The sequence below is a fragment of the Notechis scutatus genome, chromosome 11, assembly GCF_049901735.1.
Source record: "Notechis scutatus isolate UNSWTSFEM ecotype Mainland chromosome 11, rNotScu1.2, whole genome shotgun sequence".
NCBI lineage: Eukaryota > Metazoa > Chordata > Lepidosauria > Squamata > Elapidae > Notechis > Notechis scutatus.
This window is the reverse complement of record NC_142019.1, coordinates 18503170-18526427: the sequence shown is the minus strand read 5'-3', so window position 1 is coordinate 18526427 and position 23258 is coordinate 18503170. Positions and strand designations below refer to the sequence as shown.

Here is a 23258-nt window from a genome sequence, read left to right as displayed (position 1 = left end):
CAACAGAATTCATCTATCCTATCATCTACAGTGGGACGCCTCGCATCAACTGAACAACGCACCTTCTGTTTAAATGCAACAAGTAGCCACACAAACAGCCCCTAGTGATACTATTACTGCTTCTGAACTTTGCCCTCAGTCATCTTCCAAGTTCATCCTTCACCATGATCAGCTCTTGAAGAACCGGAGATCCATTGATTTTCATGTAATAAAAAGAAAAATTCTTACTACATTTGCCTAATTGTTGCACCGTGAGCGCCCTGAGCAAGATTCTGCTTGCTATTAATGCTGCAAACACTGTCAAATTCTGGGGGATCAATAGAGTAGTTTGTCAAGGAGATTCTCCGAGGAGGGAGGCCCAGCGCGCTATAGACAAGGAGTCATGTTCCCTCCACTTATCGAAAAACAGGTAAGCAAAGTCAGCACTCTCCATTATCAGAAATCAAATAAGCTGCAGCTAGCGAACGGGCCACTCCAAGGGGAAGCTTTATTTATTGCGTGGTAATTAAAAAACATTTTATCAGTCTTGTTCTGAGACCAAACCTTTAAAGAAGAGTATCGACAAAATCGGGAGCAATGAACGAGCAGTATTTGACTTTAACTTATGAGCTGCACTTATTTAATTCTGCCCATTACTGGGAACATAAGTTCCAGCCAATCTAGCAAAATGCTAATAGTCACTTTTATTATTAATGAAGCTTAATGTAACACACCAGCTACTCCTCTGGGCGAACTATTTATTTAACTTGTTATTAAGAATATCCTTTGGTATCAAATATACTGGATTGTTTCCTTGATTACAGATTTAGAGCTGCAGTTAAAACAAATGTACCACTTGTCTTCTGAATAAGAGCAAGTCATAATTCAATTCTGATAGATTTTAAAAAATAGACTAACACAAGATCTAACAAGAGCCTTTTGAAAAATAAATTATATTATATTCTTATAGCAAACGTCCCAGATGAAAATAACTTGCTGAAATAATTTAAAATGAACAAATGTTAGGCATGTTTTTAGATCTGTCTTCATAACTACATTATTCCTGCAACACTTTATCAGGAAAGCTTTGGAAGTCAAAGAGTTTGACAACAAACTAGAGTGACTGAGTGTAATTTTTTACATTAAGCATACGACAAAGTCATAGTGTGTCTTACTACTAAATCATACTGAGTCAAATAGTCAAGCACACACTTAACGATCTTCCACTGAAAGTAACAGGATAAATTTCGGCCATATTACAATCACTCTACCTGGCTGCAGGTACACTGAACCCTCTGAAATTTCAGAGGCATTTTTTCAAAACTCTGGATTTTAATAGAAACAACTTCTATTTATCAAAGAGAACTGAACCTCTGTTTGAATATCAGTTATACAGTTTTTAAAATTCATTATGAAGAAAGGTATTGCTTTAAATTGTACTTAAAATTGGATAATTAGACAAGATCGTAAAAAATCAGTATTTTCATTAAGAGGCAAATGTCAGCTTTGAATGAAATAAGTTAATTCAAGTAATTTCCCAGAGTTTTGTTGGGTTTTGCATTTGAGCAAAATTCAACATGCATTTGATATGTTTTACAGAGTCAAAGAAAAGCAATACGTTTCAACAATAGGGACATTCCTTGAAAAAATACATATACTGTTTGCATAAGAATGTTGACACAGCAAAAGATTGGGAAAATATTCTTGTCTATATTAATTTAGCAATAATTTAGCACAGTAACAGTTTTTGAAATCACGTTTTAGTACATGGCGCCTTCGTCTTCTTTATTCAGGAAGTAAATAGTGACCGGGCCACAGCACGTCTGAACAGTCTCGGTGACGCTGGCAAAACACCAAGAGCTAATTCCGTATAATAATGTTGGGATTCCTAGTGCAAAAAGAAACAGGTTAGGAGTTGCACGACTGTCACTATTCATAACAGCTTTGCCAATAAACTCAGGATACAGCAGGAAAAGAAAATTAAGTTTAAAGACCCCGGTTGGCCCTACCAGCAATATTGTGGGTTTGTTTGAAGCTAAATGTTGGATGTGAACCCAGCCAGCCCAATGTAAGAAAAAGCCTTGAACAAAGAGCTTTTTTTTTTTTTTTGGAAAGAAAAAGGTCTGTCATGAAAAGGTGGTCTGAGTGGCTGCTAGGAATGGCTCTTGGCTCCATCATTGAGCATCATCTTGCAAAAAAAAGGGGGGGGAATACAGCAAAAGGTATTTGTGGTCCAGGGCTGACATTCATTTAGTGACCAAAGTTACAACGGCACTGAAAAGTGTGACTTACGACCGTTTTTCAGAGTTGTGATTTTTGCAGCATCCCCAGGGTCATGTGATCAAAATTCAGGTGCTTGGCAATTGCTTTATGACGGTTGCTGTGTCCCAAGGTCATGGGATTCCCTCTTGCGATCTTCTGACAAGCAAAGTCAATGAGGAAGCCAGATTCCCTTAACAACCGGATTAGTAACTTTTCAACTGGGATTCACTTAACAACCGTGGCAAGAAAGGTCATAAAATGGAGCAAAACTTCCTTAACAAAGGTTTCACTTAACAAGAGGAATATTGAGTTCCATTGTGGTTGGAGGTTGAGGGCTACCTGTGCATGAAGTCACCTAGTGCCCAAGTGGCTCCGCCAAGCAGCCGCCCAGAGCTGGTGGGATCCAAGCATCACGCAGGAAGTCAGGTTTCCAGAACATTTTGAACTGGAGAGCTTTCTTGGGGGAAAAGGGTTCAGAATGCCACTGGAAAGTGAAGGGGGGGTGATGGGGGGAGAGATGTTTTCCCCACCTTTCCCTAACTGGTTTCTTTAGCCACACAGTCACTGCATGTTTGGTCAACAGAGACCTGCTTCCCGTTGAACAAAACAAAGCAAAAAATGAAAGTCAACTTCTAGCAGCAGCAGCAGAAGAAGAAGTAGACGACCTTCAGGCCCTTCTCTTCACCATCATTCTGCTCCTTTTGCAGCAATTTAAAGCAAGAGGTTGGCCAGGGCTGTCTTCATGCCTGGGCCTGATGGGCACTTGCCTGTGAGTCCCACCAGCATAGGGGCCCCCATGTGCTACTTAGGAATGATTCACACCTCTTTGCACTTTTACCATGGGGAGAAGACACAGGAGTATAGCCAGCCAGCCAAACAGGTTTAAAACCAGCTTCTACGCAGGGGCTGTCAGACTCCTGAACACAATATAGCACCACAAACGAATGTCACTGGTGCCAGTGTAGTGTGTAATATGTATATACCGTAAGACAGGGGTCCCCAAATGTGGCAACTTTAAGACTTGTGGGCTTCAACTCCCATAATTCTTCAGCCAGCTTTGTCTTAAACTTTGGAGACCCCCGATATAAGATCATACGCCATGTTGAACAGCATATGACGCACTTATGGAAATGTATGACTAGCTGTTGTTTTTCTTAACTACTTGTGTAAGGACTACTCTTTATAGTTTCCATGTTGTCTTGTATTCTTGTATGGAGTGCACCAGTAGAGGCTAAAACAATTTTGTTGTATACATGATGTACAATAATAAAGATTTTGAACTTTGTATGTCAACCCTTCAATGCACCTTGCATCATATAAATACAGCGACATATTTATTACATTTTACTGCATTTTTTAATTACTACTAACATGCGAATGTATATTTATCGACCATTTACATTTTTTATTCCTGTGAGTTGTCGTTGTAGTAGGGGCCCCAGGACACTTTGCTTTGCCTGGGGCCCATCATGCTGTTAAGACGGCCCTGGACTAACCTGCATGTCAAGATCATAGGTCTGGTTTTGACAGCCGGCCACAGAGCATCACCCACAGCCTTTAGATGTACTGGACTACACAACCTATGCTCCTTTGTTCTATGGAGTGTCCAGGAGGGAACCGGAGGCAAGGCAGGCCCTGCACTCCCCTGGGAGACCTGGCTCTGCTGAACTGCTTGGGCCCAGCAGAGATGTTTGCAGCCGTGCAGGTGGGTTAATCCCTCGAATCTCCCTGCCTTTTAATTCTGATTTTTAAGTATTTGTGTGGTAATCTATCTACGTTTGCATGATAGTTTTTAGTTTGCATATTTTTATGACTTATTTTTACGCACATACTCAGCTTCACTGTGAAGGAGATGGTCAGTTTCTAAATGGATGTAGAGGGAGGGAGGGGGGTAGATAGGTAGAAGTAGGTAGGTAGATAGATGGAGGTAGATAGAATAGGATTGGCATTTAGAATAGAATGAATGAGCTGGAAGGGACTTTCAAGGTCTTCTAGTCCAGCCCCTGTTCAAGCAGGAGAATCGATACCATTTCATATAAGTGACTCTCTAGAGATAGATAGATAGATAGAGATTAGATGGATACCATAGATATAGACAGACAAATATTAGATAGATAGATAGACAGACAGACATTAGATAGAATAGAATAGACGAATGAAGAATAGAATAGAATGGAATAGAAATAGAATAGAATAGGATTGGCATTTAGAATAGAATGAGCTGGAAGGGACTTTCAGGTCTTCTAGTCCAGCCCCTGTTCAAGCAGGAGAATCTATACCATTTTAAATAAGTGACTGTCTAGAGCAGGTGTCACCTTGGCACTTTAAGACTTGTGGACTTCAACTCCCAGAATTTGCTGGCTGAGAATTCTGGGAGTTGAAGTCCAATCTAAAGTTGCCAAGGTGACACCTGTCTAGAGATGATAGAGATTAGATAGATACCATAGATAGACAGATATTACAATATAATAGACGAATGAATAGAATGGAATAGAATAGAATAGAATAGGACTGGCATTTAGAATAGAATGAATGAGCTGGAAGGGACCTTTGAGGTCTTCTAGTCCACCCCTGTTCAAGCAGGAGAATTTATACCATTTCAAATGAGTGACTGTCTAGATAGAGGATAGATAGATAGTAGATAGAAATAGATCTAGGTAGGTAGGTAAATGAAAATATATATTTATCGACCATTTTACATTTTTATTCCTCTAGAGTCATTGTCGCCCTAGGGGCCCCAGGACACTGCTTTGCCCGGGGATCCCATAAGGCTATCAAGACGGCCCTGAGGTTGGTTTAACCGGCGCAACGAAGGCGGGGAAGCCCGGGCCCTTCTTGAGAGGGAGAGCCGGGTTGAAGCCCCCCCCAAAAAAACAGAGAGGGGGGGTCACTTGCGCCCCCCGCCCGCCCCCCCCCTGCAAGAGGCCGCCCGCGGGCTCACCCAGGTTGAGCAGCTTGAGGGCGGCCAGCAGGGCGTCCTGGCCGTCCAGGTCCTGGCGGGGCCCGCGGGAGCAGTGGTACTTGACGAAGGGGAAGCAGCCGGTGCGCAGCACGTGGTAGTTGGCGCCGCGCACCGCCCAGTTGAAGCTGGAGCGGCCGAACTGGTCGTTGCGCACCGCGCTGTACTTGACGCAGAAGGAGGTCCAGGGGGAAGCCGGCGCTGCAGCAGGTGGAGGGTCAGCACCTCCGAGGCGGCCGGCCGCGGCGGAGACCCCGACGGCCACAACAGGGCCCGCAGGAGGCCCGCGTGCAGCCGGCCCAGCGCCCGCCCGCAGGCCCACCAGAGCCGCCTCATGCAAACCCGGTCGACGACGCCCACCGCGCCTGCGCGTGGACGCCGGCCCTGCGTGCGCGCGCATTCCCCCGGCGTCGTCGTCGGGAGGACGCGTGCCGCCGCGGCCTCCGCGCGACCCCACGGTCGGCGGCGCCTTCACCTCACAACTGGGGAATTCTGGGAGTTGAAGTCCGCCAGTCTTAAAGTTGCCCAGGTTGGGGGCACGCGCACGCGTGTCTGTGTGGGCTTTCCCCGGAGAGCGACCCCCGAAGTGCCAGCAGTTTCCCGCCCCCCACAAAATTATGCGCCAATCCATCACGCTCGGAGAGCGAGATTGCGCTAACGAATCAATTCCCGCGCAATCAGAAGGCAGCGCGGCTTCTGTTCCCAGAATGCACTGCTCCCCCACCCCACACACAAAGCATGAATCCTAGCAACGGATTTGGGTCCGGCTTTCCCTTTGGACGGGGTGGGGGTGGGGGTGGGGGTGGGGGGGTGTCTTCCAACTAGACCGCTTTTAAGACTTGTGGACTTCAACTCCCAGAGTTCCTCCTCCGGTCATGTTAGCTTAGGGATTCTGGGAGTTGAAGTCCCACAAGTCTTAAAAGCTGCCAAGTTTGAAGACCCCTGTTTTGCATCATAAATAGATAATCTATATATATTTATAAAAGCGAAATGCCACTCATGCATCATCACAAAATCTCCAGAACCGTCAAGCCTACAAACTTGAAATTTGGCACTTACCTTCCTCCTGGCTTCTAGGTACTCATTAAGAAAGGATTTTTTGAAATGACCGTCAGAGCATTTAGAGTATTTCCTATATTATTACAATAGAATAGAATAGAATAGAATAGAATAGAATAGAATAGAATAGAATAGAATATTGGGATGAAGAATAGAATAGAATATAGAATGGAATGGAATGGAATGGAATGGAATGGAATAGAATAGAATAGAATAGAATAGAATAGAATAGAATATAGAATGGAATGGAATGGAATGGAATGGAATGGAATGGAATGGAATGGAATAGAATAGAATAGAATAGAATAGAATTCTTTATTGGCCAAGTGTGATTGGACACACAAGGAATTTGTCTTCGGTGCAAATGCTCTCAGTGTACATAAAAGAAAAGAGACATTTGTCAAGAGTCAAGAATCATCAGGTCCAACACTTAATGATAGTCATAGGATACAATAAGAAATTAAATCATACTTGGAAACAGTCAATATAAATCGTAAGGATACAAGTGACAAGGTTACAGTCATACAATCACAAGTGGGAGGGGATTGGCGATAAGGAGGTAGTGATTGTAGTGCAGACTTTGTAAATAGTTGGACAGCATGGAGGGAATTTTTTGTTTAGCCGAGTGAAGGCGTTCAGGAAAAAGTTGTTGTGTCTAGTTGTTCTGGTGTGCAGTGCTCTATAACAGTGGTCATCAACTGGTGGGCCGGGGACCACTGGTGGTCCGCAAGAAAATTTTGGTGGTCCGCAGAGAAATATCACTTCCAAAGCACCCCCCAAAGCAATTAATCCAGGCTGTTTCTGCTTTTTTTGCAGAGACCCTGGGAAAGTCCCCCAAAAAGTCTGCAGGAAAACCCCCACCCTGTTTTCCTACCAAACAGTTGTTCTTTATTGGGGATCGCAGGATACCGTCTCTCTCCCCTCCCCCCAGAACAGAGCTCTAAAAGCAGGTTAGGAATGTGGCTGCCTTGGAGGGGGTGGGGTGTGTGAGGGACCTGTGTGTGTGTGAGAGAGAGAGAGGGAGGGGAGGGAGGGAGAGGGAGAGAGAGAGAACATCACCGCCAGCCCTCCAAGGTTAGATTGGATCTCTCTCTCTTTCTCCCACCAATGTCAGCAAGCCACCATCACTCAAAATTCATATTAGTAGTCCGTGGGTCCACAGCTGTTGTGGTTCGCCGGCAGCCTGTGCAGACGGCAGTGGAATCGGACAGTGGGGAAGAGCAGGGACCAGTTTGGGAGTCTGTGGAGGACTCGGATGAGAGTCCTGCGTCCGATGCAGAGATGGGGCCAGGACCATCTGGGAGTGGGATGCTGACTCCGGAGCCTCCAGAATCTGGCAGCAGCGAGGCAGAGGAACAAGGGGAGCCTGTTCCCAGTGTGCGTGTGCACAGAGCTGCTAGAAGGCAAGAGCAGCTGAGACAAAAGGGGCGACTCAGGAGTAAGGCTGAGAGGTGATTGCCCCTCCCCTAAGGTATAAAGGAAGTGCAAAGGTACAGAAACCTTTGCAGGAAGCAACGTCATTTGCTCTGATCGGTTTGGACTCTGAAAGCTCCGTGGAGAATTTGTTCTCTGATTATGAAAAGATTAATTGGGGCTTTAGTCGTTGGCAGCACTTCAAGCAAGATAAGGTGCGTTCTTATCAGACATCTTACAAAAAACTTTGGCAGATGTCCCTGGGACTAATTATAACCAGTTAAGACTCATTCTGGGCTGTGAATGACGATAATTCACAGCCATTGAACTAAAATAAAAGAGTTTTGGATTTTATATGTGTTTGTTGGTGTCTCGGGAAGCCTTAGGACAGAAGAACAGCTTATCTCATAAATCTGGCTTTGTGGCCCAGGGTGGGGGGACTGGTTCCAACTGAGTGGTGGGGAAATGCGCACAGCTCCATTTGCAAGAGCGGCAGCACACGGGCACACGCTCGCCTGCTGCTCGCACAAGAGGGTTTGTGCACGCATGTGCTTGCCCGCCACTTCCGTGGCCCAGTTCTGAATGGCTCAAAGCCCGGTTGTGGGCCAGGACCAGGGGTTGGGAACCGTGTCATAAATGACTAGAAGTAGTCCTCGACTTACGACTTATGACCATTTTTCATGCCTACGACCATTGCAGCATCCCCATAGCTGTATGGTCAAAGTTTAGGTACTTGGCAACTAGCATGTATTTCTACAACAAAATTTGTGTATTTCTCCCTTCCTTGATATTGGCCGGATCTGTGTGGATTTGACTCCAGGTTACAAATCAGCAATTGGTTTAAGGCCACGTTTTTCAAAGTTGGCAGCTTCAAAAGATGTGGAATTCAACTCCCAGAATTCCCTGGCTGGCCAAGATTGAAAAATACTGATTGGAGAACAAGAAACAGGGCAAATTGTACTAACTATAAGAAAGACCTTTTTTTTTAAAATAAAAGTGTCATTAAGAATAGGCAGTAACTTTTCAGCAGTTACTGATAACGCCCATGTCTTTAGAATGGGAATCTCAAAAACAGACTGTTTACTGAATTAGCCTGATTACTGAATTAAGCCATTGCCTAAGTTCGAATAATTCCTTAGGTCATAAATACCAAAGCACCAGGGCTCACAAAACACACGAGATCTTTAAACAAAACCAACCAAGTTTAGTATATTGTGCAGGCACTAATTTAATTAACTTAGTTAAGTATGTTATCTGAACTCAGCCACTGTGAGGAACAGGTTTCTCCATATTTGGATAATGGGTTTTAAATCTTGTTCCGCATAATTACTTCCAAGCAAATCGTGCTTTTTTTTTTTTTTTTTTTGAGTAACAGAACAACTCCCAAAAATTTGTGAAGTATGAAACTATTTGTAATGTAATCTAGTATAGAATTTAAAGTCCTCTTTTGAATGTTCCTATGATTTCCTTCAGTTCTTATGGATTGTTGACATTGAAAATGGATTGGGATATGATTCCTTGAAACCCAGTGGATCTTCTGAGTAGATCATCCAATGAAACGCATGAAAATGTCTCCTTCTTTTCCATGCAACAGTTGAATTTTAGGCACATTTCTTTAAGGAAAAATGAATTAAAAAATCTTAGAAATGAGAAGAGTCTTCTCACTTCCAACATTGGGAAATTATTTTTTTTCACTATAAATACGTTGCAATTTATTGGAGGAATAAATACTCATGTAAAGCACTCAGAGGAAACTTAATCTAATATTAACAGTTTTTAAAACCTGGGTCACTACGGGGACCTACTTGGGGTTTTCAAAAATCTCAAAAACAATTTCAGATTTACAAGTGTAAAAGTGGAAGTCTTCAAAAGACGAAGAGTTTGAAGATGCCTGGTGAGAATCTCAAGGTGTGAAGAGTGTATTTTAATCTGTAGGAAGATCAAAAAAAATATCTTAACAAATCAACGTTCGAGTATTTTTTTCTTCCAAAACAATTAATAATCTTCAATAATTAGTGTTGCTTTGCCCCAAAAGAGAGCAGGTATAAATTTCATATTTAGGTTTCTTTGCAAGATCCAATCTGGGACAGTCACCTGGACTAGAGATCTAGTCTTTTGAGCTTTCGGATTGGTGCTGGAGTGCTTGCTTCCTCAGGGAACTTCTCTCCATCAGAATCTGTGCTTTGGGCCAGGGGTCTCCAACCTTGGCAACTTGACGACTTAAGGATTTCAACTCCCAGAATTCCTCAGCCAGCATGTGGGAGTTGAAGTCCACAAGTCATAATTCTGGGAGTTGAAATCCTTAAGTCGTCAAGTTGCCAAGGTTGGAGACCCCTGTTTTAGGCTGTAGTATGCATGGTATTCATGTGTTGCCTAGTGAAGCCACACCCAATCAGACATCACATAAATACGATGCATAGTATAGCCCAAAGCACACATACTGCTAAACAGAAGTTCCCTGAAGATGGGCTCCAGCATGAACCCTAAAGCTTGGAAGACTAAACCTCTCGTCCCGGTGACTGATACAGATTCAATCTTGCAACATTATCCTGGGACTTGTATATTTGCCTTTATTTGTGAGGTTTCTTCGTATACATATTAATTTCTATAAATAGTTATACCACCCTATAATAAATCATAGGCATACAACCGAGAGCATGTTATGGAGTGAGGGAACTGACCATTTGCATCCTATTACACATTTTTTCTCTTCCAAAAGACAAACGTGCCCAACTAAGTATTATTTTTAAAGCTTTAGGCCAAGGGTCTCCAAACTTGGCAAGTTTAAGACTTGTGGACTTCAACTCCCAGAATTCCTGAGCTAACATGACTGGAGGAGGAATTCTGGGAGTTGAAGTCCACCAGTCAAGTTTGAAAACCCCTGCTTTAGGCTCAAGCTATCCTAAGGAAGTAGGAATGTGGTGGCTCAGGGGCTAAGACACTGAGCTTGTCGATCAGGAAGGTCAGCAGTTTGGCGGTTCGAATCCCTAGCACCGCGTAATGGAGTGAGCTCCTGCTCCTTGTCCCAGCTTCTACCAACCTAGCAGTTCAAAAGCTTGTAAAAAATACAAGTAGAAAAATAGGGACCACTTTGGTGGGAAGGGAACAATGTTCGGTGTTTAGTCCTGCCGGCCACATGACCACAGAGACGTCTTCGGACAGCGCTGGCTCTTTGGTTTTGAAACGGAGATGAGCACCGCCCCCTGGAGCCGGAAAACAACTAGCATGTCTGTGTGAGGGGAACCTTTACCAATCCTAAGGAAAAATGAATGTTTTTTTTTGGTCTGGCCGACTAGTCACCTGTTCCAGAGAAGTGAATGAAGTGTGATTTGGGGAAAAGAAAAATGCAAAAGGATTATTGGAAGACACTATGGACAGAAAAGGGATGTTTACTCACTATTTTCTGGATGTTTTTGCTTTTGAGGCCTTCTTTTCCTCTCCAAATTTTAACTTGTTCTGTTCTGTAACCCCCAGGATCCTCTCAATATCCTGAATGGCTCCCTAGAAAGAGGTGGGAATGCTGCAGATTAGCCCCAGAGGTCCAGCCTCCCACTCCTGGGTGGGCTTCTGGACTGAGCATAATTGACATTCACCTGTGTTGATGGAAGATGCTAGGCTAAAGTCAAGGAAACTGCATCCCATTTCTCCCCATCCCTGGTGGTGCACATGTTTTTAATCCTGATGAGCAGAGATCTCCAAACTTGGCAACTTTGAGGCTTGTGGACTTCAATTCCCAGAATTCCCTGGGAGTTGGAAGTCCACAAATCTTAAGGTTGCCAAATTTGGAGACCCCTGCTCATGACTTATGGCGTCATCCAAAGTTGAAGCTACCATAATCTGAAAGTTACAGCAAGGGACTTGTAAACAATAGCAAAGTTTGGGCAGAAGTCTTGGTTCGTAGAAACCCAAAATGGTGACTTCAGCATTTCCCAGAATCTTCACAAAAATTGAATGCGTTGCCCGAAGGGGCAAGTTGCATATTCTGATTTTTGGACTTGTTTCCATTCAGGAAGATTAGGCTTCAACTTTCAGAATCCTACAGTCTGCCCAAAGAACTAAGTATATACAGATACAGATTAACAGAGTTGGAAGGGACCTTGTAGGTCATCTAATCCAGCCCCCCCTGCCCAAGCAGGAAACCCTGCATCATTTCTGATGGATGGCAGTCCGGTCTCTTCTCGAAAGCTTCCAGTGTTGAAGCATTCGCAACTGCTGGTGGCCAGCTGGTCCATTGGCTGATTGCTCTCACAGTCAGAACGCTTCTCCTTATTTCCAGGCTGAATCTCTCCTTGTTCAGTTTCCATCCATATGCAAGGATGACCTCAGACATGTGCAAGATCCATGTCAATCTGGGTGGTGTGGTGTCACAGAAGCCATTATGGAGACCACATTCATATAATCAAGAGATGCTCTTTATTTTTTGACATCTCTTGTGTGTGTGTGGGGGGGTGGGGTGGTGGCCGCTTCATGGTGCCTTCGCTGGGGTTGAGATGGACCACTGCTTTCCCGTTCATCACTCAGAATCACTGCTGGGACTGAGTGTATTTCCAGGGCCATCTTTGAAGTAGAAACCAAGCCATCACCATGCAGTAGCACACAAAATACAACTTGTAAGAAGTTGGAAGTACAATTAATAGGTTGCAGGAATTGGAAGATCCGTCTAGTCTAACAAAGAGAAGGGCCGGGGTGATATGATAGTCTTTTAGTATTAGAGGGGGCTGTCACAGTGAAGAAGGGGTTGATTTATTCTCCAAGAGAGCCGGACAAGAAGTACTTGGTGAAAGAGAGAGAGCCAGCCTAGAATTAAGAAGAAATTTCATGACAGTGAAAACAATTAATCAGGAGCTCCATCGTTGGAGCTTTCCAGGAAGAGACTGGAGCACCATTTGCCTGCACATGATATACTGTCTCCTGCTTGAGCAGGGAGTTGGACTAGAAGACCTCCAAGGTCCCTTCCACTCCTGTTATTCTATGTTCTGTGTTGAAAGGAGCTGAGCTGCAAGTGAACGGCCATTCACAAAACACCAGCACTCCAGAGGCTCCCTAAGTAAGTCCTTGCTTTGATAGCCATCCTATTGGGCAAAACGTAGTAGACAAGGGTATAAGCTCTGGGCTTACAGCCATCACCCTTCCGTAGCTATTGGGACATAAACAGCCTATTTGTTTGCCTCCTCCTAATGGATGTGTTTTAATATTTCAAACATCTCAACCGTTTCATTTGACGAATCAATAGAAGTCTTTGGGGAGAAGTGCATTTTTTTGCCTCTCCAATTAGTAAATCCAAGAGTGGATGTATGCAAAATGAAAATCTAATTTTCTCAGGAGCTAGGCCATTCATGCTAGAGAGGGTTGTGTTGTGTGCGTGTGTTTTTTAAACAAATACACCAATCGCTCTCAGCCCAAGCAAATCCATGCTCCTGTACTAAAACCCTTACATTTAACTAACAGATTCGCCGGGAATCTCACAATATTGACCCGTAAGCTGTGAAATACGTACTGCTACGAGCAGAAGCGAGGATGGTTTAGCACTTGCTTATAATACAGCATGAGGTGTTTTCTGTCCCTTGAACAAAAATTTAACTGGGATCGTTAGTTAATTAACACCTCACCTTAAAATTGGTCTCGGCATGCATATTAGGTGCTGATAATTCTTGATAGATGATGAAGAGATGCTGAGCAAAGGTCATGAGGGCCCCCTGGAGATGTTCTCCAATTGTTCTGTTAATGATATCCAAAGAAATGTCTTTGCCAATGATTCTATTCGCAGGCTTAAAAACAATCGCCCTCTCGTTTGGGCCTGTCAGACGGTGGGATTTAATGAATATTTTCAATCTCCGAAGGTGGCCATCTTCAGGGAGGTACAAAAGATGAGGCTCCATTTTAACTTGTCAGTAAAAAGGATTTGTGTAATAAATATTTTTTATTAATCAAGTAATGGAGGAGGGCAAAAGCTTGAGTCATTCGAAACACGAGAGTCTTATCTTTGCTAAAGCATCTCAAATATGTGAACAGGGAGCGCTGGTAGTAGGAGAACCCCAGCATTATTAAGGGCACGGAAACTGGGGGTTGCTCAGATCCACCCTAAAAAGAGTTCAACTGTTTCAAGTGAGGCTTGAGCTGGGGCTACTCTTGAAGAATAGTTACCAGGTAAAAATAGCTATGGATATTTTTAATCTGGCTTTTCTGACACGATTCTGTGCCGTAGCCATCAGGGTCTGTTAAGGAGCCATTCTCCCCGAGGTTTAATCTTTCAGAAAACTGGCAAAGGGCAGAGAGAAGGAATCTTAAACTCCAGGACCATCAAGGACCAGCGATGCTCTTGGGAACTTACATCATTCCAAATGTGTTTCGTTTCTGGTCTTCAAACAAGATAAAAATGGTTCCTTCTTTTAGCTGTTGAGAAGGGATAAGACATTAAGCTTTTTATTTTTTTACTGTGTCTGGAAATGCTAAACATACAATTTCCCACGATCACCTGCTAAGGCGCGTTACGTGAGATGACGTAAGGACAAAAATTAAGAGCAAGCCGAATAAGATTTTCACTTCCAAGGTGATATAAAAAGTTGATGGTCAAGTATTCAGCAAGAGAAAGTATCTGTAAATAAAATATATTTGTAATTCCTTCCTTCTCTCCCCATCTCCCTGCAAGTCCTAATGACCTGAAATCAGGATTTCAGTATTTGAACTGTATTAATAAACGCACACAATCACAGATTGCATCGAAATTGATCCGAGGCAAAAAGAGAGATTCTTTTCCCAAAACAGTTAATGTGTGGTTCACGCATTTTCGAGGTTGACCCTCAATTTCTTCCCCAGCCTATTTGCCTATTATTATTATTTCACTGAAATTAAAGCAGGCATCGTTCTTACCCGCACATCGTAGCCAATCCCGTGAGCTTTGCACATCTGGAGGAAAACATTATAGTAGATGAAGGAAAGGTTGCCGTTCTTAATTGAACTGCTCATGAGAATGTAGCGGCTGACCAGGGAGGCCTGGCAAAGGAGAAAGGAGAAAGAGTGAAGGCCGAGGAATTCCTGAGAGATTCCAGCTTTGAGGCTGGAGTGCAGATTTACACAAGAGTAGCTAAATCTTCAGTCTCCTGGCATATTTCCTCTTTGTCTTCTCCAAAGAAGCAAATCTCAGCCTTTGGAGTGGATTCACTTGAACAAAGAAGGGGGTTTAGCACTGTAACTCAAGGAGGCACCTCCATTCGTTAAGTCCTGTTGACACATTTAGTCCTGTTGTCACACTGCATGATGCTGATGCAGAGACCTCCCTGTGCAGCTTTCCCAACCTGTCGCCCTCCAGACCAGCTCAGTTTCTGTTCCCACTGGAAGATTAAGGATTTTAGGAGTGGGAGCGTCAGCTCTGGAAGCCATATTGACACCAGACGCTTCCACACTGAACACATTCTTGAGTCTGGGAAAATGGGAGGGGGGGAATTTCTTGGAGTGCATGTAGTTAGACATAATAACATTCTTTTTGTAAATCAAGGTCATGTTATTTCTGCACCTGGGTGAGGGGACGTCTCAAGCTAGGACAGATGGTGATTGGGGCTTGTGATGTGATAATGGGTGCAGGGGAGGGATTTGTAGTTTTTACTTATTGTAAGGAAACCCAACTCCCACTGGCTGGAGAATTCTGGGAGTTGAAGTCCATAAGTCTTAAAGTTGCCAAGTTTGGAGACCCCTGGATCCAGAGGGGATCCCCAAGGGCCATAAGAAAGGCACCGGGGAGGGGCACTGGCTGCCCACCGTTGTGCCATCAACTGGCTATCACAATGTCAAGAAGGCTAATAATACAATATTTGCAAAGCTCTGCTAAGCAAAATTGTGTCTGGTTGTTGGCAGAAATCAGGGTGGGGTGGGGATAAGAGCCGAGGGGTTTCAGCCATGCTAGCTGATGCCTCTGCCGAGTCATTTTGGGGATCATCCAGTAAAGACCCGAGTTTCAATGGGCGCACGCAGGGTTCAAAAGGTGCCGTATGTAGAAAGGCAGTTTGGAAAGCTTATGCAACCAATGCGTGTCTCGAGCAGCTTTTGCTGATATTCCATATTCCAATGGGATAATTTTATTATTTTAGTTATTTTTTGCAGTACAGCATTAGAACCGTGAGAGTAGAGATTTTTAAGCTAGTTCTCCAATTTAATGGACAGATATTGTGGATATGAAGTCCAGCCTTCGTCCCCCTCATCCCAAATCCCTCCTTCTCAAGGGTTAATTTTGGCATGGAACTGCTAACCCGAGTGGCAACCACATCTCTTCCTTTGCACACCATGTTCGCCCATGCACTATTATGAGACAGGCAAGCAGCCACAGGGCAGGGCCAGTGGCTGAAAGAAAGGCTTCCAGAACAGGTACCCAAAGTTTTGTCCCTGGCAAAAGACGGAGACAAATCAAACAAACGAATGCTTGATAAAATAATCCAAATCACAGCTTAACAAGCGTAAACCCGAATGTAGCAGCAATAACACCGAACCATTGTTTAAACGCAGGCATCGGTCTGATGAGGTGCTTATTTCAGCTACAAAGCAGACAAACACATGCATAATGAACTGCGGGATGAATTATTAATGTCTTGCTTATTTAGCCTCATCTGTCTCAAAGATAATGTATCCTAAGTATAATGAGTGATTGGTTTTCTACATAATTACAGTAGCGGCGGTATCTAGGAAATTTGCTCTGGCAAAGGAGATTTCTAAAAATAAAAACCATCACTCGTACTCGGTCGCCGCTCCATTTTATCAAAATCAAAGCAAGCAGCCCAGTGAACACATAATAAATTCGCGGGGACAGAAGCATTATTAACATCATAATTTCACATAAAGTGTTTTTACTTAATCATTCATTATAGATCATGCACTGTAAAAAGATTTGTCTCTGTTTGTTTCTCCCAGTTCTTTAAAAGATTTGATGTGGTGGATCTCCAGTTTTACCCCGAACGCTTGGCTGAACAAGGAAGAAATGATATGCTGTGGGCAACGGGCAGGTCAAAAGTGACAGATATGCATTAACCTGCAATTATTTTAATGTAAAGAATGGCTGCTTGCTTACTTTCTAATACCTGGAACTGGAACTGAATCGGAAGTCATTTTTACTCCTCTTGCCCCACTTAGCAGCTTGAGAAGAATAGACCAAAAGGTTATCAATCTTGACATTTGGGGGAATGCACAAAACCTGGCCATAAAGCAATTTCCCCATGCAGCGGCTATAGAAAGTTTACACACCCGTGCTAAAATACCAGGTTTTGGGGAAGAAGAAAAAAAATTAGATCAAGATAAATCACTTCAAATTTTCCCCACCTTTAATATAACATATACGTGCTACAATTCAACAGAAAAACAAACTGAAATATTTTTTGGGGGGGGGGGGTGAGGGGGAGAATTACAATAATGTGGTTGCATGAAGATGCACATACCAAATGCCAGGGAAATCAGAAAATTGAGGCAGTTGTTGGGGTTAGCCGGCAGCTGGTGCAGACGGCTGAGGAAAGCGAGGACTCGGATGAGGAGCCAGGACTACCAGGGAGTGGACTGTTGCCTTCAGAGATGGTGGGGGCTGGCAGCAGGAATGAGGAGGTTCCCGAGGAGCCAAGTGTGCGTGCATGCAGGGCTGCTCGCAGGAAAGAGCAGAGCTGCAGCAGCACGGGCGACTCGGGAATAAGGCTGCAAGGTGATGGTCCCTCCTTCAAGAAGATAAAAGCCAGTTGCGAAGCGAATGTTCTTTGCAGAAAGCAAAGACGTTTTGAAACTACAGCCTCGTGGACATTGCAGTAGCTTACTTGGTATTTGAAGACTCTGGTGTGAAATATTTCTTATCTGTTATTCTTGGCAGAGTTCGCACAGTTTTGGTGAGGCTTGTGCTTATTAAAGTTAATTAGTTTCCAGCAGTCTTTTAACCGGGGATTTGTAAGAATCTCTTCCTTTTGGTTCGTGTTTGTTTTATTGGAAAAGGGTTTGGGAAAGAACAGCAGTTCACATGAGTATAAAGATTTATTACAAGCTTAAGCTCTCTACAAGAATCTGAACTACCAGGGGAAATTTGCGGGAGTTAAGAATAGAAAGGAATTCAAGGTGGGCTGGAGTTAGATTTCTTGAGGGCACGCGGGGACTCATGACTGATAATGCATTTGACCCCTCCCTGGGGCTCAGACCCCTCTCCTACAGCAGGGGTCTCCAACCTTGGCCACTTTAAGCCTGGCAGACGTCAACTCCCAGAATTCCCCAGCCAGAATTCTGGGAGTTGACGTCTGCCAGGCTTAAAGTGGCCAAGGTTGGAGACCCTTGGTTTAGGCCACAAACTGCTTATTTGTTTCTTCATTCAAGCATCACTTACGGATCGGGCCTGTTCTTTCTGCACAGGTGCCTTCTTGGGAGCTAGCTGTACCTGGAAGCGACTTGACACGCAGTCAAAGGTCCCCTCAGTCACATAGAGTGCAATCTGAGTCATGGCCAAATGATCGCTGTAGCGCAGATCCAAGTCTGTGGCCCAAACCTTGGGAGAGAAAGAGACCGGTCAAGCACAGCTTCTCTTTTAGGCTCAAAGATAAACCTCTCGGCTTGAAGGTAGGATGGCCGTACTGCAGGGGACATGGCGGCTCAGGGGGATAAGACGTTGGTCTTGTCGATCGGAAAGGTTAGCAATTCGGCGGTTCGAATCCCTAGCGCCGCGTCACGGAGAGAGCTCCCGTTACTTGTCCCAGCAACTTCTGCCAACCTAGCCGTTCGAAAGCACGTCAAAAAGATGCAAGTAGAAAAACGGGGACCCCTTTGGTGGGAAGGTAACAGTGTTCCGTGCGCCTTCAGCGTTTAGTCATGCCGGCCACATGACCACGGAGACGCCTTCAGATAGCGCTTTGGCTCTTTGGCTTTGAAATGGAGATGAGCACCGCCCACTAGAGCTGGGAAACGACCAGCACATATTACGTGCAAGGGGAACCTTTACCTTTTACCTTTATATCTGAAGAGCACAAGAGGCACCGACAGCTGACGTATTGTCTGAAGTGGCTCAAACAATTTGTGAACCTGCCTTACATTTCGTATCAGCTTACAATCTCCTGATTGTCGGAGCGAATCGGTTCACTCACAGATGATCCTTGGAACTACCGGTTTGGACGAAGCAGGACGAACCGGTAGAATCCCACCACTGTGCTGCACCCTTAATTCCCTTAGCACTGTCTCACTTCTCATCTTTTCTCATCCTCTCCTCTTTCCTACTATCTTCTCCTATCGGTTTCTTAAGATTTATCAATTGACCTATGACCTATTATTTGCTATTGATATGTACGGCATAAGCTTATGCACCGGAGACGAATTTCTTGGGTGTCCAACTTGACCAATAAAAAATTCTATGATTCTATGGCTGACAACTGCAAGTTAAGATGGTTTGGGGGCGAATGTCTGAAGTTAAACTTGGAAGAAGGTTATCAGTGTGCCCAAAGAGGTAAGTACTTGTGTTGTAAACCAACAACAGTGCAAATGCCCAAGAAGGTGCCTATTTATGACTGCATCCATGGCCACCTTCATATTTTTTAATGTAACCATGACACGCTGTATATCAAATGACTGCAGCAAGTCATCTTCACTTTCAGTTGTTCTATCTAAAACATATTTATAGTCACATATTTGAAAGCTGGCTCATCCCAGAGAGAGCTTAAGAAACAAGCCATATATCAATTCTACAATTGGATAGGATTAGAAGCGGGCATAAAATAGACCAGGATCTTCAGGGGAACCACTCAGTGCTCTGCAATAAATCACCACATCTGTCTCAATTGAAACAAAATGACTCCACTGCCCTATTCTAGTAGGCTTGCTAAAAGAAGAAGAAGAAGAGAAAGCTTGGAAAGTTAACTTTTTGTATTAAAGAACTACGAGGCTGTACAACCAAAGATGCCTGGGCTACACCTGCAGGGGACCTCCTCCTTCCTTCTATGGCAGTATTTCTCCACCGCGGCAACTGAAGGTGTGTGGATTTGAACTCCCAGAATTTCCCAGGCAGCCTTGCTGATTGGGGAGCTCTGGGAGTTGAAATCCAGACATCTTCGAATTGTCAAGGTGGAGAAACACCTTGTTTTAAGGGAACATCCGGCCCATCCTTTTCAAAGATCTTCCCACGGCCTGGAAATACACCAATTTTGGCCATGACAAAGATGGACCAGTTCTATGTTTCTTTAAAAAGTTCCTCAAACAGATGATAACTGAAACAATATTCTTAATAGTCCCTGGGATTTAGGACAGGCTTGAATGTTGCAGACCGGCTGAAAATGTAAGAATGCAATGGTAGGTTTGGTAGGGCTCACTTTTCCATAGCCATTTATTCATGGTTTATATAAGGAACTCTGTTTCCTAGGCTTACACGATACCCTGAGTGATAAATTAAGCAGGCCGCCTGTGTTTTCATGATATCCAAGCTAACAAGTAGGTGGGTATTGGTTTGGGGTGCCATTGAACAGAGGTAGAGAGGATTAAAACATGCTTCACAAGATGAGAGACAGCCAATACAGTCAGAGTGGCCTTGGAAATTGAGATACAGTTCAATAGGCAAACTAGAGGGGGAGAGAATGAAGGAGGAGGAGGAGCAGGAAGAAGAGGAAGAGGAAGAGGAAAAGGAAAAGGAGGAGGACGAATAGGTGGAGGAGGAAGAGGAGGTCAATCCATTAAAAACAAAACAAAACAAAACAAAATCAGTCCATCAGTTTCTCCCACCCACCCGCCATCAGAATTGATGAAGTTTCTTGAATGAGAAGCAAAATATTTTCTTCTTCCTCCTCAAGGGAAAAACAGTCCAATTGCCTTCTGAAGCCAAAAGCACCTTTGAGTAGCTATGGGCACAGCTGCCATTTTTACTTCTGGAGAACTGAGCTTTGGCTGTGCACCTGGGCACAGGTTGTTCATTCCCAGGAGGGTCTCCTCTGTAAACAGCGGCCCTTTAGAAGCAAATCTCCCACAGAACGACTTGGACAAGCCACTGAATGGTAAATGGCATCATTATAAGGCTATTAAGGGGTCAGGCAGTCAAGGCTTCTTGCTAAACTGGAGCTAATTTCTGAATCATATTACAAAATAATGCCCCCTTTTTATAACAGGAAATAAATCATGTCAGAAACAGTTAATAATGAACTGTCAAATATCAGTTTTACTGTTAAATAACCCATTTGTCAACTTAAATATTTCCCATTGCATAAGAAAAAAAGAGGACCTTGGATCTTCTTTGGGTACAGTTCAGTGCCAATATTTCCTTCTATTTCACTTCTAATGTTACAGTGTTTTTCTCTAGCACTCCTCTTCTAAATTTTCCCCTACAGAGGTGCACATCCTTCGCTGGCCCTCAAAACCGCCATTTAACTAAAAAGAATACAAGAGAAAACTCTGCTGCGTAGAACCCAGGGCAACCATGCCAGGATCTCAATGCCCCCAGGAAGCCCCCAGTTGGTTAGGAACTCAACATTCTCTTCTCGTCTTCCCTGACAACTGATTGCCAGAGGTTTCTTGCCCTGAGACGGAATGGATTATATGATGTATTTTGATGCTTTTCTTTTAACTATTCAAGAAGAATTTCTGTCCTCTGTCTTATAGGCATACCCGTTTCTAGGGCTAGTTAGCAGATCCGAGTTGGAAAAAAAGTTGACCACTAGATGGCAGCAATGAGACACTGAGAAATCAAAGCTTGGCTGACCTCTAGCAACATTCATATTATTGCAGACAAATCCCAGCCATCCATACCTGCCCAACCCCCTGCTGGCTCCAATAGTTTTCTAATCTGATCCAAAGGCCTGGGAGTTGGGCTGCCTGGAGCTCTAGAACATTCAAAGCAACATATGGGAAGAAAATCAGAATACCTTAGAGATACGAATGACAGAGTTGTAAGGGTCCCATCTCCTCCCCTAGCAGGAGACCGTGTCCCAATTCAGACAAATGGCTGTCGATCTCTTCTTAAAAACCTCCAGTGACGGAGCACCCACAGCTTCTGGAGGTAGGTCATTCCACTGGTTCATTGTTCTTACTGCCATAGGCTAAACAACCAAACAGTTCTCACTGTCAGGGGATTTCCCTTCAGTTCCTTAGGCTGGATTTTTTAAAAACGATCTTCCACCAGTTACTTCTTGTTTTGCCTTCAACTGCTTTGGAGAATAGGGTCAACCCCATCTTCTCATTCCCTCGAGTACCGGAAGACGGTTATCATGCTACCCTTGGCCCTCACACTTTCCTGATGAGATGTTTGAAAAATGCACAATATTGGTCACATTCAGATTCGTGCACTCTGCAAAACTGGCACCGTTCCGCAGATTTCATCCCCCCAGCTAGATCTATAGAGCCTTCTATTTCATTTCTTCCAACATCAATCCTTAATTGTTGTTTTTTTAGAACTTTGGAGTCTTATTTAACAGGCATCATCATCTGGGTTGTTCAATTCAGTGAAACAATTTTGTGTGTCATTCCCTATCGGGCTATTAAATTGCATTTCTTTTGAGAAAAAAAAATTCAACTGCCCCCACCCAAAAAAAGGGGCGTTCACTCAGCTTTGCCAAATATGAGCTTATCAGAGGCCGTTAGATAGTTGTGTCTTCTTTGCCAGTTACATGCAACCAATCTCTCATCTGACTCATAACTGGGGAGGATCGTTTTTTGCTAGAAGTAAAACAACCAACACAGAGTAAGTAAATACAGCTCGTATCTCACAGAGAATTGAAAGGCCCAATGCAGGTCACCGCAGCCTTTGCCCCAAGTGCTTTTACCAAAGACCAAGGGGGACAGATCAGTTTCTATTCTCTGGTGAGAAGGATTAATCTAGTTCAGGGGTCTCCAACCTCGGCAACTTTTAAGATTTGTGGACTTCAACTCCCATAATTCTTGAGTTGAAGCCCACAAGTTGCTGGCTGGAGAATTCTGGGAGTTGAAGTCCACAAGTCTTAGTGGCCAAGTTTGGAGACCCCTGGTTTAGCTGTTGACACTTGGTGGAAAAACAAAGTCAGCCCAGCAACTGGGGTCCCTTTCATTTGTGGGCAAAAAAAAAGGAAGACCTCGTGAGAGCTTTTGAGCTACAGAGCCCCAAAGCAAGGCGCTCAACCCTGACTTGTGCCCACTGGCTCCTTCGTAAACCGAACCCCCCCTATCAATAACGATATCTACTCTGGGCTCCTAAATCCAAACCCATTTCTGCACCCTTCTTAGGTGGGCCTGTGACGTATAGGGAGAAAGGAGAACAGCCTCTTGGTTAACGGAGATATTTACTCCTCTGCAGGAAATCCAGTTTTGCTGTTGATGCCCACCGAGTGTGATATTGATCTCAGGATGCCTTAAGCAGGGAGCATTTCGGCTGGAATCGTATTTCTCTCCCATCACTGTCGGGCCATAACTCTTTTCTTTAAGTCTTTGTGCTGGCATCCATCACCGCCCGAATCAGCTGCAGGCTCCTGAGCCTTATATTTGAAGTTCTCCCTCCGCCCCCATTTTCTCTCTCATCACTTCACTCTCTGTTTTTTGCTTCCTTCCTATGCCAAAGGCCCACCAACTCCCCCCATGCACCTTAAACACCTTCTCCATGCCTGTCGTCAGCCCTCATCCATACTGTTTTTGCCATTGT

The 23258-nt window shown here is 44.1% G+C and overlaps 2 protein-coding genes across 7 annotated transcripts in view; both read right to left on the bottom strand.

The window, feature by feature from the left end:
• Positions 1 to 720: 720 nt before the first annotated feature.
• C11H15orf61 (chromosome 11 C15orf61 homolog) lies at positions 721 to 5559 on the bottom strand. Its single transcript, XM_026673128.2, is given in 3 exon segments — positions 721 to 1867; positions 5183 to 5392; positions 5395 to 5559. Coding segments are annotated over 3 exon segments (480 nt in total). The 5' UTR covers positions 5537 to 5559; the 3' UTR covers positions 721 to 1739.
• A 3502-nt stretch (positions 5560 to 9061) lies between these two features.
• Positions 9062 to 23258, bottom strand: part of IQCH (IQ motif containing H) — a 103487-nt gene continuing 89290 nt past the window's right edge. For 3 of the 6 annotated variants that reach the window (XM_087972935.1, XM_087972941.1, XM_087972940.1), the window contains 6 exons: positions 18009 to 18167; positions 14543 to 14665; positions 14004 to 14065; positions 13282 to 13390; positions 11070 to 11173; positions 9062 to 9601 (listed from right to left, as the gene is read on the bottom strand). In XM_087972935.1, coding sequence (XP_087829061.1) covers position 9601; positions 11070 to 11173; positions 13282 to 13390; positions 14004 to 14065; positions 14543 to 14665; positions 18009 to 18167 — 558 coding nt within the window. In that variant the 3' untranslated portion in view covers positions 9062 to 9600. Of the gene's footprint in view, positions 9602 to 11068; positions 11174 to 13281; positions 13391 to 14003; positions 14066 to 14542; positions 14666 to 18008; positions 18168 to 23258 lie in introns of those variants that run through there. The other 3 variants (XM_087972937.1, XM_087972939.1, XM_087972936.1) reach the window with 3 other exon arrangements.